At 36.7% G+C, this 15,362-nt stretch overlaps 1 protein-coding gene across 3 annotated transcripts in view; it reads right to left on the reverse strand.

The window, feature by feature from the left end:
* The window catches only part of LOC129439854 (coronin-1C-A), a 59,789-nt gene that overhangs the window by 31,396 nt on the left and 13,031 nt on the right, over positions 1-15,362 (reverse strand). For all 3 annotated transcript variants that reach the window (XM_073860845.1, XM_073860847.1, XM_073860846.1), the window contains exon 2: positions 998-1,197. In XM_073860845.1, coding sequence (XP_073716946.1) covers positions 998-1,197 — 200 coding nt within the window. The remainder of the gene's footprint in view (positions 1-997; positions 1,198-15,362) is intronic.

The raw sequence follows: 15,362 nt of genomic DNA on the forward strand, positions 1-15,362 counted from the left end.
ATACACGACAGAGTTATCGAAGCGCTCCGTGTTTTTTATTGATCCATGCAACAATCCATGCATTTATATAGTTCAAATGGAAATCATAACGCCGTCATTTTCAAAAATTGCTTTCAATTAGGGATGCATAATGATTAATCATGATTAATCTATAGCAGAATAAAAGTTTTTGTTTACATCATATATGTGTGTGTGAACTGTGTAAAATAACTTTGTATAGATAAATGCACACACATGCATGTATACATTTAAGAAATGTTTACATGTGTATATACATTCGTATATTCTAATTTAACTTATGTATAAATATAAATACTTAATATATAAATATATATTTTTTCTTACAATTATACATGCATGTATGCATATTTATATATACATCATTATACACAGTTCTCACACACACACACACATATATGATGTAAACAAAAACTTTTGTTCTGCTATAGATTTATCATGATTAATCATTATGAATCCCTACTTTCAATGTTTTCAATGTTTGCGTTTTCAGTACCCCAAATGCCGTTGCTGAGTAAGCGAACAACCAAAACACATAAAAAGTTTCTCTGTTTTTGGTTGAAAACACTGTCATGTAAACAGCCTCTGAATTGGGTTGCAACGCTTGGAAATTTTGGAAATTATTCATAAATTCTGTGTTATTTACACAAACTGTATCACATACAAACATTAGCTTCCTCAACATCTGACTCATCTTCATCCTTGTGACACAATTCCCATTTATTCCTGTGTAGTTTTTGTGGAAAGTTTTCAAATATTTACAGAATGTCGTCACCTTATCTATGAATCTTTTCCACCACGTGTTTGAGTACCTCCAAAGATTATCTGATAATTTTTTTTGCTGATCCGCACCCAACATATAAAACACACCATATAAACCTTATAATAATGTAAACTTATTTTATGACACTTATGATAGTAATTTATTCTAATACTAAAAACTAAATGGCCAGCATTGTCACAGATTTCTAGTTCTCACCTTACTAAGAGGCAAAACCATAAATGCTCCACCTCCGCTGGCTTCCACGATTATGGCAACGAATTTGGGGTTGACCGCACAGAAGGAACTATCCCATGTCACCCTGGACACCCTGATGTCATCGTAGCACTGGTCGTTCTTCACCGCTTGCCCGAACACATGCCGGAACTTGCTCTGTCGCACAACCCGCTTGAACATATCTGCCGAGAACAAAAAAAGATAAGAATGACGCAATCACCTGACAAACGCTTAAGCAGATATTAACATGTTTACTTATCACTCGATCTACAAGTAATACAGTCGTGTGCAGGAATCTGAAATGGTTAAGATTCCACACGTTCATACTATGGTATGGTTAGTAAGACACAAGTATTCAAACAGCAACTGTAGCTGAGGCAAACCGTCAGGTTTAACTGTATTATATGCAAATCTCTTATCCTAACCGCATCATTATGCTGTAATCTATAACCCTAAGATACAATCTGAGCATAACAGCGTTAACAACATACGAAGTGTCTTATTGACAGACAGTTTAAATGGAATTCATAAAAACTTTGCTTTGGATGTCAATGATTATCTTATTGTCATACAGCAAGGTTATAAAGTCTTTAACATGAGAAACGATGCTGAAATCCATCTCAAAATGCTAATAAACCAATAAGGGTTCAAAGTGGACATGCTCAATTTGACTGCACAAATACCAGATGGAAATATGGGAAATAAATTACCACCATTACTCACTATGTTACCATTTCAGATAGCATTGAGTCTACACCAGAATCTGCACTTTATTTTGGCTTCGGTTTTATCTGTTGCAGCTTGTCTTGTTTCGGTTTGAAAGCAAACCTGAATTACAAGAACACTTTGTGCTGTTTCCCAACCAAAACAACCAAAAGTAAGTGCTGGGCCTGATGAACTCAAATTCTCAATGAGAAAGGAAAGATAAGAGAGTGCACAGCGAAGAATTAAAGTGCCACACACAATACTACCAACAACGAACTCTAATGACCGTTACATGAATGTGAAGAAATATTTGGCAAGCGTTTTGAGACACTTGAGCTATTTCAAAACCCAGTAGACAGTGGTTTAAGGCACCATAGCTTCATTCTCAACATTATGCTGTCTAGTTAGTTAATAATGCTACTGGTTTAGGCAAAACCTTGGGGAAGCATAAATAATGGAGAAAAATAAATGAATGCACACAAAATACATGCTTTTAACTATACTGTAAGGTAAACTCTACTAAAAACTGTAGTTTAAGGGTTCTGTGCACGTCACATGAGGAATTGTGCTGATATTAACTAGTTTTTGCTACTCTGAACACAAATAAGTCACTTACAAGGCTTCGTTTCAGTTAGGATGCTGCCTTACGAGAAATACATTTCATCTCAGATACAATAGTAACCAAAGTTTTTGATGTTATTTGTATTAAAACCATAGTAACCACAAATTTAACATGGTCTCGCCACAGTAACTATAGTTTAACAATGACATTTGTATTACAACTATTGGTATATAAAATATAGTAATATAAAAAAAAAAATTTACTTCACTTTTACTATACTAAAACAAACATGACTGCAACATTTTTATACACTATATTTTAAAACTACAATTAGTTTCCTAGGCAAAGGCGGCAGATGTTTATTTTTTTTTCCAAATTTCATTTTATTTATTTTCAAAGTTTTTGATTATTCTGGATTGTGGTTTTAATGGTTCAAATAAATTTACGTAGTTAAAAAGCATATCTTATTAACTGAAAACATTAAACAAATACAATTTAATAATTTATTGAAAGTTTTATTTACTAAGCAATGGGCTAATACTATGTACCATGCTACTGACACGTAACCAAATATTTAGTTTTTCTTTTAATCATAAGACTATACTCATCTTGTTTTACTTTTCAGGCATCTGTATTAAATTAAATATATTAGCAGGGCTCGCAAAAAATCACTACCAAAATGCATCTCCGCCCTGCATGTCGGACTATCTTGACTTTTAGAGAGGAAAATATATTTAAATTCTTATGCATTTTCTCACAGATTTGGATGTGTAATTATGGTGTATGCAATTCAGGAATCAGGAAAAGGCTACAGTATGTGACACCCTGCAGAACTAGCTCTTAAAGTGACAGTAGCCAAGGGCTCCAGACTAACTTTTTTCACTAGGAGCACAGTGGCCCCCAAACTGAAAATTTTAGGGGCGCAACCAGAAAATTTAGGGGCACACACTGTAAATCAACATGCTAACCAAATATTCACATTTCTACTAATTTCCACTGTATTACTAATAAATACACTGTAAAAAATTTGCTGTAATTATGCAGCTGGTTGCCAACTTACTGTAGAAGATAAAGACTGAAAATGTTTCATGTTCATTTAACTTTGAACAAACTGTTGCCAGTAAATAACATAAATGTAAAATCTACAGTAAGTAACTGGCAGCTACTTGCCAGTAATACCCAGTAATGTAATTTCTAAAAAAAAATAATATTTTGTAATGATAGATGCAGAAAGTACAATGTGCGGTTTTCAAATTCAGTGGCACACTCTCAAATTTTGGTGGCAGTCTGGAGCCCTGTAGCCCCTATTTTTTTAATAAAAAATATTATCTAATCTATAACTGGAAAAACTGAAATTTAAATTGTGAGTATATCCAGTGTGGAGATGAGCTGGAACAGTTGGCTTGCAGGGAAATTCAGATTTTTTGTTTGTTAAAAAAACAACAGCATCAAAAACCAACAACAAGAATAGCAGAGCAAACATTGTGGCTAGAGGTCCTATAGGCCTTGAATTGATATTTTATTTGGGCTACTTGCATTCATTTTGGGCTACCAAAAACGAAAGAGTGCCTAACCGAAGAGCTACCAGTGATTTTGAATTTTTGCAAGTCCTAATTAGTTATGAAATTGTCTTAGAATTTAACAATAATTACAAATAAAACACTGCATAGTCCTGACTGTATGAATTAAATGTACCACTGCAAAAGTTGTTCAGGTAAGAGTAATTTTCATTTTTGGTGTGTAATGAACATTTAAGACACAGAAAGCAGCAGGCAAGACAGCTTTGATACTGATTAACAATATACTTAAAACATCCAGCTGTTTATTCCGCATTGCGGAAATCATACACTGTAAACAAATCTGCAGAAATTACATTATTACAGTATTACTGGCAGCTATTTGCCAGTAACTTACTGTAGATCACTGCCAGTAACTTACATAAGCCGTCACACCATCACAAAAATAAAACTCATCGGCTTTACATGATTTAGTACATGATTATAGGTAAATAATCCGACCAAGATCAGAAAATACAGAAATCCATATTTATACGGAAAAATCACATCCCTTAGGAACAGACAGAAACAGGGTCTCTTGAGGCCAGTAGAAGAGAAGGGAATAGAGGTGGATTGAGGTCAGGAATCCATTCCCGTTTTGTGGGTGTGGCATTTCGGCTAATGGAGAAAATTGAACTTTGCCTCTATAACAAGGCTGTCTAAAACATTTTACACTTATCACATGCTGTCTTTCCTCCTAAACATACCACTTACCTAACAGATACTGAGATTTCAAGATGGACGACTGAGATTAAAACTGAAAAAGAAGTTAACACTTGTTTCCTGGACAAGGTTTAGATTAAGCCAGGACTAGGCCTTAGTAACATTAAGACATTTAAGTCGTTTTTGTAAACATGCCTTACAAAAACAATACTGGTGTGCATCTTGAGACAAAGCAATGGCCTTGATATATTTTAAGATATGACAAGCGCAAGTCCTTTTAAGTTTTAAAACAGCTCAAAAAATGCATTTTAGTCTGGAACTATAAGCTTAAAGGAATAGTCTACTCATTTTCAATATTAAAATATGTTATTACCTTAACTAAGAATTGTTGATACATCCCTCTATCATCTGTGTGCGTGCACGTAAGCACTGGAGCGCGCTGCGACGCTTCTATAGCATTTAGCTTAGCCCCATTCATTCAATTGTACCATTTAGAGATAAAGTTAGAAGTGACCAAACACATCAACGTTTTTCCTATTTAAGACGAGTAGTTATACGAGCAAGTTTGGTGGTACAAAATAAAACGTAGCGCTTTTCTAAGCGCAGTGCTTTAAGTGGGCCGGAACGCCCCGGTACTCAGTACCGCCACTTCTAAAAATAGCTCTTGAGCGTACCACCACCTCTACGTGCGCCCAGAACGTGCTTTTAGCGTACCGGAACGCTCATCTGTTTAAAAATCAGAGGTTTAATTTATTCATTTGGCTGCGCTGCCGCTTTTCAGAGCGCCCTTAATGTACGCTTCCTAATTCGTTCCACCGAGAGCAGAGACTACATTACCCATACACCCTTGCGTTTACAAGTTAAAAGCGCATGCGTCCTTCAGTCAGTGTCAACGTGCTCTGGAGAGGTGTGTGTTTGTGTGTGAAACGCGCAACCATAGCTGCTCGGTTAAAATGAAAATACAATGAACACGTAATATGCCCTCCTTGTTTTAGACTCTGAGTAGTAAAAGAACGCCGTCAGAATCAGAGGACTCGCTGACATCCCGCCACCAAGCCAGAATGATAGCTGCAGGTCAGACGCAAGCCTTGTAGGTACGTGATAATCTCCGCTGTCGCGGCTTTCAGTTTGGTTCCCCTCGACGCAACTTTGGATTTCCTCAGGCGATGTGCAGAAAACATTCTTGAAATTGTAATATACATTTAGTTTAATTGCTAAACTAAAAGTAAACGAAATTTCAATGAATTTGAACGACGTGCACAGTAGTTTTACCACCCGCAAAATGGAAAACAATGGGACAAAATAAATGACTTTAATAAGAGTTTCAAATGGCCAGTATTTTGTTATTCTTGACCCCATAGACATGGTCTTGGTGTCATTTTAAAGTTTTTTTTCAAGCTGAACCACTAGTTTTAGCATTTAACCATGCTGAAAATTTTACTCACATATCTACCTTTTGCACATTTTATTTATGTTCAAAAACTCTTTCTACAGTAGCTCTTTCTAATGGTATTTTCTCAAAATCCTTTTGCACATTTTATTTATGTTCAGTAGCTATTTCTAGCTCAAGCAAATCCACAAATTTATAAAAGGATTAATTATTTTTTAAAAGGTCGTCTGTTGACTGCTAAATATAAAACCCCTTCAATATAGGAGTCGAGTCAGCAAAAAAAAAAAAAAAAAATAGAGTACCGGCACCTCTTTTGGGCCACTTAAAGCACTGTCTAAGCGGATTTAAAAGAGGAGCTACATTTTATGGCGTAATAGCACTTTTGGGAGTACTTCGACTCGGCGCAGTAACACCCTCCCTCTCCCATTATGAGAGTGAGAAGGGGGGCGGACTTTTCAGGCGAGTCGAAGTACTCCCAAAAGTGCTATTACGCCATAAAATATAGTTCCTCTTTTAAGTCCGCTTAGAAAAGCGGTATGTTTTATTTTGTACCACCAAACTTGCTTGTCACTTCTAACTTTATCTCTAAATGGTACCATTGAATGAATGGGGCTAAGCTAAATGCTATCGAAGCGTCGCAGCGCGCTCCAGCGCTTACGTGCACGCACACAGATGATAGAGGGATGTATCAACAATTCTTAGTTAAGGTAATAACATAGTTTAATATTGAAAATGAGTAGACTATTTCTTTAAGTCCAGGAAACCGCCCCTAAATAAACTACATTGTCTTCATGCAAACCTAAACCCAGCTGAGAATTGTGGGTAATGTATTCTGAAAATGCATTGTGGGCAGAGAATGCAACATCCCACACTTCCTTCACATCCACAGAGGCCTTTGAACAGGGCGCTACTGTAACAACTTCCTTCAGCTGGACGACTCCAAATACCACACACTCCAAATAAACCAACCTGCTGTGATTTCCTCATTCTTTCCCCTTTCATTGCTTCATTTCTCATAGGCTGATGAGGTGAACGATGGACTGCCTGTAAGTAACCTGTCAAACTCAGAAAGAGAGCAATGTCTTAAGAACCAATGGAAGAACTGAAATGCTGTTTGAGCGGTAGCGAAAGCTCCTCACAATTACTTTAGCAGCTTTGGGTTCAACAAACTTTTGGTAAAAGTACTGTATATATATAAATAGTAACACAGCTTTATAGTTACTTTTGAGTTGACTCATGCAGCTAATAATATGTAAGCAGAAGGTTACAGACAGGAACCATTCATTTCACGCCTTGCTTATAGCTACATTAGACATTAATTGTTTATTTGCTTAATGATACTGGAAAATTTCAGTACATTTTTATTAAAACACACAATGAAAAGACAAAGGAATCAATGAGGTGGATGGATAACAGTAAGGAGACAGAATTTGTAAGGTTACTCAAGGACTTTAAATATTTATATCGTACAAATATCACATACGACTCTTGCTGACGGTAGAAAATTTTGGAGAAAAAAACAGATCACAGACGTTGCAGTCATATAAAGACAGGATATCTGTGCATGAAATATATATAACATGCATAGCATATTCCTCACCTGGCTAACTCTAGCCAACACAAACTAAGCAAAGCGCAAATCCTCCATCCATCATTCACTTTCGACTGCTTGTAGGAGAATATGCATTGCTTACATACTACTGCCTGTTTAAATCAATCGCTTGATATAAAACAGCTCCAGAATATAAATTCCAAGTATGGGGGTATAATTCAGAGCATGTGTCAAGCAATACCTCATCCTTGTGAAATTTATCACTCCTCACACCTAAACCGAAATGAAAACAGATCCCACATTAAGGTGAATTACATTTTTACACTCATTCTGCATCAGAAGCCACTGGAGTATCGTGACGATACTATATCGCTCCATTACAATCAATGCAAGAGAAATGTGTATAATTTAAAGCTACAATCTGCAATTCTGTCTTCATATCCCCATCTCTGTTTGAAACATAAAATTGCAAGTTATCTATTTTATTAAAATCAAATGAAGTAAAACTGACATTTCTTGTGAATATAAATCATTACTTTAAGCTTACCGTTGCAAATCTGGTTGAGGTAAGGAGAAAGTGTTTATAGGTACCAGGTTTTTTAAATAGCAGAACCACCACAGCAGTAAATATTAATAAACATAACACATATTTAAAAGGAATTATTTAATGACTATATCTTTCAAAAGCACTATTCGGACGAGATTAGCATTCCAAACGGTGTTTGAGTTTCAATGTGTCCCCCAGGACGTCTGTGATTTTATGCACAGATTCAGACGAGATAAAAATTCTCAGGCTATTCCAGAGATGGGAGTGTCTGTTTCATGCGTTTGGACGTTGCAGAAAATCACGTGCTCTGGATACGCGTGTTTGTAATGTTTAATATTTTGCTTTAAATGTAAAATTATTACAGAACATGTAATTTATTTAAATGTAAAATTATTACAGAACATGTAATTTATTAATTTAATTTTAACAAATCAAAATAAAATGTACAAATCCTACTAAAGTAACGTTAGCCTACGTGTTTTATATAACTGTCTGCTTATAATAAACCCAAAGATTGAAAAAATAATGAGCTAATAACAATTTATCTTTATTAATTAACATTAACGGAGTTTCTTACCTTATAACGTTACTAGGGGTGTCACGGTTCACAAAACCCTCGGTTCGGTTCGTATCACGGTTCCATGGTCACGGTTCTCGGTTCAGTACGGTTCTTGTTGTTATTTTTTTTAACACTCCAGAAATTTATTATCTTATTAATGTATTAATTATCCATAATTTAGGATACAGTATTAAAAAAAGTTATATCATGTAATCATGCACAAACTGAATTTGACTTTAAGCACATTATTGGGAACATCCCTGAGGAAAGCCAGGCGAGATTTTGACACAGCGAGAGGGAAGACATTGATGATTTCAACATGCTTTTCATTTATTTGGCAAAAAAGAGAATGTGTATTGCCATCTACATGAACTTTGTGTGCATTTTTAGCACACAAAGATAACTTGCATTTATCAAAATGCCAACTTCAGTCAGTGTAGCTTTAAGATTTATCACTGAGAGGCTGCTTAAATACTTCAGAGAGAATATGTGAATGAGAGAGAAACATAACGTTTACACCTGAAATATTTAAATCCGTCTCTTTTGTCCACTTTTGACCATTTCTGTCCTGATTACTTTAAGGGGCAGTTTATGAAATAAGATTGCGCGACTTTCACACGCTAGCAAAATGAAACTACGCGGAAATCAGCCGCTTTCGTTTTATCAACGAAAGGCTAAAAATAGCGCTGAATACGAAAAGACGTAAAACAGTGTTCATTACCTCAGATTAGATAAATGGTCGGAGAGAAGGCTGTCGCGTGTGGCTGTATCTATTGTTTTATTTCCGCTGTCATCATAGGTAACATGAAATAAAAAATGTTTCCACACACCAAACTTATACGACGCTGGCGCATCCTCCAACTGCGGGCAGACTTCTTTTTCTCTCCCTCTTGCCATTTCTACACGTAACATGACCGGCAGCACTCACTCTCCACACCAGTCACCTCTTCTTTCGCGCTATTCACGAAAGGGGAACATGCTATCTGAGGTCACATACAGGGCACGAGGCTACATACATTACGCATGCCATGAACCGTTGAACCGTACGAAACACACGCGCTCCGAACCGAGACAAGCGAACCGAACGGTTCGGATTTTTTTCATGAACCGTGCCACCCCTAAACGTTACTGATATTACAGTGTTTAGTCTTAACAGTGTTTGATATTCAGCTCGTCTTGATTTGATTATTTTATTTTGCCGAATGGGAAAAACATCCATATCTGAATGAATGGGACTCAGGAAATACAATATACGCTTTAGTAAGACCTTGTGGCAGATCACGTTGGCCAAAACACGAAATGAACTGCATTTTCAAAAAAATATTGCGGGCAAACACAGACATTTGCATCCGGATGGGATTAAATTTCTCAGAGGACCTCTGCATTCGGCGAAAAATAGTAGGTAAATTGCTCTGGAATTCTTACCAAGGGCGTCAGAGAAAAACACAGACATGGCCGATTCGGACAGGATTAAAAACACAGAGGACCTCTGAGAAGCACGATTTCTCAGAGGTCCCCTGTAAAACTAATCCCGTCCGAATAGGGCAAAAAACTGAAAATTCTTCATAAGAAATAAACACAAAAAAATTGTCCACTGTATTAAATGGCTTTGCACTGTATTGTGTTACACTGTCAGTCAAGAAGCGCCATTAGATACTGTCTCGTATATACAGGCGCCGCAGCTAGGGCTGTCGCGGTAACCGCATTACCGCATGACCGCGCTACTGACAAGCCCAACCGCATGGAAAAAAAGCAACAGCAACAACCGTGCCTTTCACGTTAAATTCATGAAACTATATGCCTGTCATCCTGACATGTATATTAAAGGCCAAATAGATTGTCAAGAGTTAAGAGAGTATGCCAATTTGTTTTTCGTAAATTTCAATTAAAAATGTAATAGCCTACTTCATATTTCGTTAAATCATAGTGAATGTGTGAAAAAGTAAAACTGAGATGACAGAATAACTGTGGCGTCGTCTCCCTCTAGATCCAGTTTTAAAGATTAAAAGTACTTTAATATAACTGATCAACCCAAATGACGCCAAAATATAACTGGATGCTTACCAGCATTAAAACCTCATAAAAAAGACCTTATAGGTTTTTTCTTTGTGCATCTGCAGCGTCCGCTCCGTGGATGCAGCCAATATAATGCCGAGGTTGCTTTTCTGAACTGACTGACTGCACACTTGACTTTCACATTTAAATATCCAAGTTTTTCATCAACAGTATCTGCGTGAAACAAGTAAGTTATTATAGATAGCATTTAAGCTTGTTCCGAAATGATGACAAATCTTTGTGACTAAATATGACCTCTCCAGCTTAATTTAGCCAAAATAATGATACATTCGTTTTCATACTTTATATATAAACGTTAATTTATCTACAGTACTAATGTATTATTAAAATGCCCTAAATTATTATGCATTGCCTTCTGTATTGCATTCGTTTTGTACATTTACAGGTGCACAAATACTGGCTAATTTTAATTTCTTTAAGACACTGCAGTGTTCTGTATTTGCCGATGCTCTGTTAATTTGCGCTTAACAAGCCTAAATGATGTTCTTCAATTTATTTTTGTTTTCTCAAAAATATATTTAGCTGTAGTATAGCTTGTGTTAATCTTTTTTTTTCATAAGGGGGAATACCTGTAGCCTACCCTTCATTTATTAGTTGACCTCATTGTTCTGGATTTAAAAAATATTTTATTTTAGTAAATGAAGGCGGTAAAACCGCATACCGCGCTGGTGAGCCACGCAAAATCACCGCAAGGGAAATTCCTTCACCGCGACAGCCCTAGCCGCAGCTCCCCCTTGTGTTTCTTAGAGAGATATGCAATCATTGCGGTGATCTGAAATCATGGCGATTATGTCAAACAATCACAATGAGGCGATTATTTAATCATTGTGACAGCCCTGAATTTATGTCGTTTTTTGTAAATGTAATATAATAGCTCAGTTTTGTTATTTAAAACCAGTTATTTAGTGTCAATCATCTAATGTTGTATATGCATCTATATTTTCCAACCGATGTCTTACTGAAGTATTATATTTGTCTTTTAAACCATCAGAAGATGATGTTCATCAGCATGAAGGACCCCAGCAAACACAGATAGTCAACAGCTGCTGAAACCTTTCAGCAACAAATACATTTTATACTTGATGAATAAATGTAAAGTATACAGACTGGCAATGCTTTTATATTAACCTTTAACTTTATTCATAAAATAGTGTTAATTAGCATTTTTTTGTGTTTGGCTTTGGTACCAAAATTGGTATCGAGGACCATACATTTTTACCTTGTATCGGTACCGACTACTGAAATTTTGGTCCCGTGACAACACTAGTATGCTGGAATGACAGCTCCGGAAAAGGACTCATACAGAATGATGTTCTTAAACAATAAAAGTCTGTAACAAATCTAACGATTGTGTTGAACTCTTTGTGAACCATTGTAAAGTGCACTGAAATTCCACCAACGCCCATGGGCTATATAAGGAGACCCAAACAGACAATGTTCAACACTATTAGCTCTAAGTTGGTGCCAAGACTTAGAACTCTGATGTGAAAAAACGAGCCAATTTCTCACACAAATATATTTTACGATTAATGTCAACATGAAATGCAATCCCATATTTAGTCTTCTATGAGCAGATTTATTACTCCAGTCAACACTTTACAAGTTAAAGAATGTAGAAAGAAAAGTAGGCGGCACTTAAATGTATTCATCTCAAACTGATTGGATGGTGAAAAGGTGGATACCAAAATAGAGCCAAGTGGCTGAAGAGGATGCGTTGCATGCTAAGTAAGAAGGATTTGTGATGTTGGCTGGGGGATATTAACCAAAATTCAGATCTCTGTCATCTTGTCTTGGCGATATACCATAAGTGTCTCTGTATTTTCTACAAAGTGGAATAAATGTTTACATGCAAGCCAAAGCCACATGTGAGATATCACAAATCACCATTATCAAAACAGCGTATAAAGAAAATAAAATTCAAAGCCAGGGTTTTACTCCCTGTTTGAAAGTATGCAGCTGCACAAGATGCAAGCTGGTTGAAAAGTTTTGGCAGTGCTTCAATTGCAATGAAGGAGGGTCATGTCAGACAATATAGATATGGATGGTATTATCTTATTCTGTATCCCACTAGGAAGTAATACTGATATATTGCTACTAAAACTCAATATAACGCCCAGCCCATGACTTCATGTTTATTTTAGGATGATTCTAGTTCAACAGCATTAAGCAGCGTGCCTTAATGCCGTCATGGGGCTGATTCGGCGGGTAAGGCACTCGATTATGCAACGCCACTGAATGTAGGCTAATATCATGAAAATAACAAACGTGAGTACTAAACCAGAACCTCACTTACTATAGCAATGTCTCAAACACATAAGGAAATTATACAAGTGCACTTGCTAATTTTATCTGCCTTACACCTTTTATATGAGGATGATAAACCAAATCAAAAGTTTACTTGACATCTGCACTGCTCTTGAAAGAAATTGATGTGGCATGTGGCCATGAATCCAGACAAAATGTGTTGACCTTGTTTTCACTCTGCTTACAAAAATCCTGCAGCTGGTATTTAGTCTCAACATCACTGGAACGTCACATGGCAACTCTTCCTCGAAGGCATACAGGAATACTCTTGTTTAAGTACTTTAGTTCTTGTCGGTCATGTTTCAGGCCAGGTGAAGCATAAGAGATAGCGAGAGAGTGAGCGGGAGAGGTGTGGTTCTTGGTTTATTAGCCTGAAGAAAATTTGAATCCACAGGTTAACAGCATCAAACTGCACAGCGGTTGCTTGCTTAAAGGCGGGGCTTGCCGTAGTCAGATTTTCAGACACGGAACAGAAACTTGAAGCCAAATAACACATGGTGAAATCCAGCCTGTATTTACCAACACTCATGAGATGCCTAGCAACACTGGCAAAATACCACTGTAGGAAAGAATGAGAAAAGGTACGAGAAAAATTGGCCTTTTAAGTACAAAACGTAGCAGCGGTCTGATGCATTATCGAATTACAGAAAGATTATTTTTCAACCAAAAAAGGAGTTGTTGGAATATGTAAACTATGCTCTGTTTTCACAGACTTGTCTCTCGTAATTACTCAAAACCCTAAAAAAAGTCCCTGCTCTAGGTGTACATGAAAATATCCTGCGTAGGCCTATTTATTTTTGAACGTTTATCTACCATTAGCTCCAAGACCTCGAGTAGATGAAATCAACATGGATTCAAATCGAGGCAACGACTTTTAAATGCAGACAATCCCATGACACGCTGCATCATTCAAGCATACAAAAGTCCGCATTGACACTTTCATGAGTCATAAGGTGGCCACACAGACCATCCAACAGTCAATTACATAACTCCATAAGCATCCATTTATACAAATCAAGTCCACAATGTCATTACATCACATAATACATCACTGGCTGAAAGGCTTAATATTGTTGTCAGTGCGTATGTCAAGGAACCTTACTCAGCAAGATGATGACTGGATTGAAAACGCCTAAAAGGAGTACAATGGACTTCTCATGAGAAAGCATAATTACTGCCAGGCAACAGAATATCAATTTATAGCGGCAAGACAGAACGATATTCAGAACAAAAGACTGTGTGAGAAATGAATGAATTAGTCCAAAAACAGATCTCCGCTTATCTGACCTGCGGCCAATTCAATTTGACTCATTTGTGGGGAGGAACTGAGTAAAAAAAGTGCACATATAATTTCTATAACTGTCCTAAAATTTTTGAGCTACCAAAAAAACTCAGCGACGGGTTGGGCATAGTTCAAAACTTTTAAAATTTAAAAGATTAAACAAGGGTTCTTCAGAGCAAACTATTTTTGGTTCCCAAAAGAAAACCTTATCCCGCTGGGACTCGATATACCGCCAGCATTGCACAAATAATTTTTTCCGCCGTGGGTGCTTGGCACAACGTCACGCAACGCTTAGGTTGCTAAACAACGGCAGACGCTACGGGAGCGCCCAAGCACTTTGGAAAGAAGAAAATCGGCCCAGTTGTGTTTTACATGCAGTTTTACACAAAAAATTTGAAGCTTATTCATTAAGGCATTGTAGATATAACAACTCATGACATCAACCAATCAGAGAAGCTTTATAATAAGCTAAAATATTTTTGATTGAGATTATTTGTGAATATCCGGCATTTTTCCATCCAATTCGGTGGGTGCTTGAGCCCCCAGCATTTTGTGGATATAAAAGGTTCTTTAAGGAACCAAAAGCCTGATCAAAACCATTTTAGGAACCTTTATTTTGAAGAGTAGCGATTAATAGAGTAAAGTCCTATTCGGACGGGATTAGTTTTACAGGGGGACCTCTGAGAAAATCGTGCTTCTCAATGGTCCTCTGTGTTTTTAATCCCGTCCGTATCGGCCATGTCTGTGTTTTTCTTTGACAGCCTCTGTAAAAATTCCAGCGCAATTTACCTACTGTTTTTCACCGAACTCAAAGGTCCTCTGAGAAATGTAATCCCGTCCAGACGCAAATCTGTGCAATATGCCGTAAGGTCTTACTAACGCACATATATTGTACTTCCCGAGTCACACTCATTCAGATATGGATTTTTTTTGCATTCGGCGAAATAAAAATTAAATCAAGACGAGCTGAATATCAAACACTGTTAAGACTGGCCACTGTAATATCAGTATAAGGTAAACTCAAACTTATTTTGTTCAACTCCGGAATGGTAATGTTAATTAATAAAGATAATATATTTGTTATTAATCATTATTTCTTAATTTTTGGGGGGTTTATTATAAGCAGCCAGTTATATAAAACACGTAGGCTA

The sequence above is a fragment of the Misgurnus anguillicaudatus genome, chromosome 22, assembly GCF_027580225.2.
Source record: "Misgurnus anguillicaudatus chromosome 22, ASM2758022v2, whole genome shotgun sequence".
Classification (NCBI taxonomy): Eukaryota; Metazoa; Chordata; class Actinopteri; order Cypriniformes; family Cobitidae; genus Misgurnus; species Misgurnus anguillicaudatus.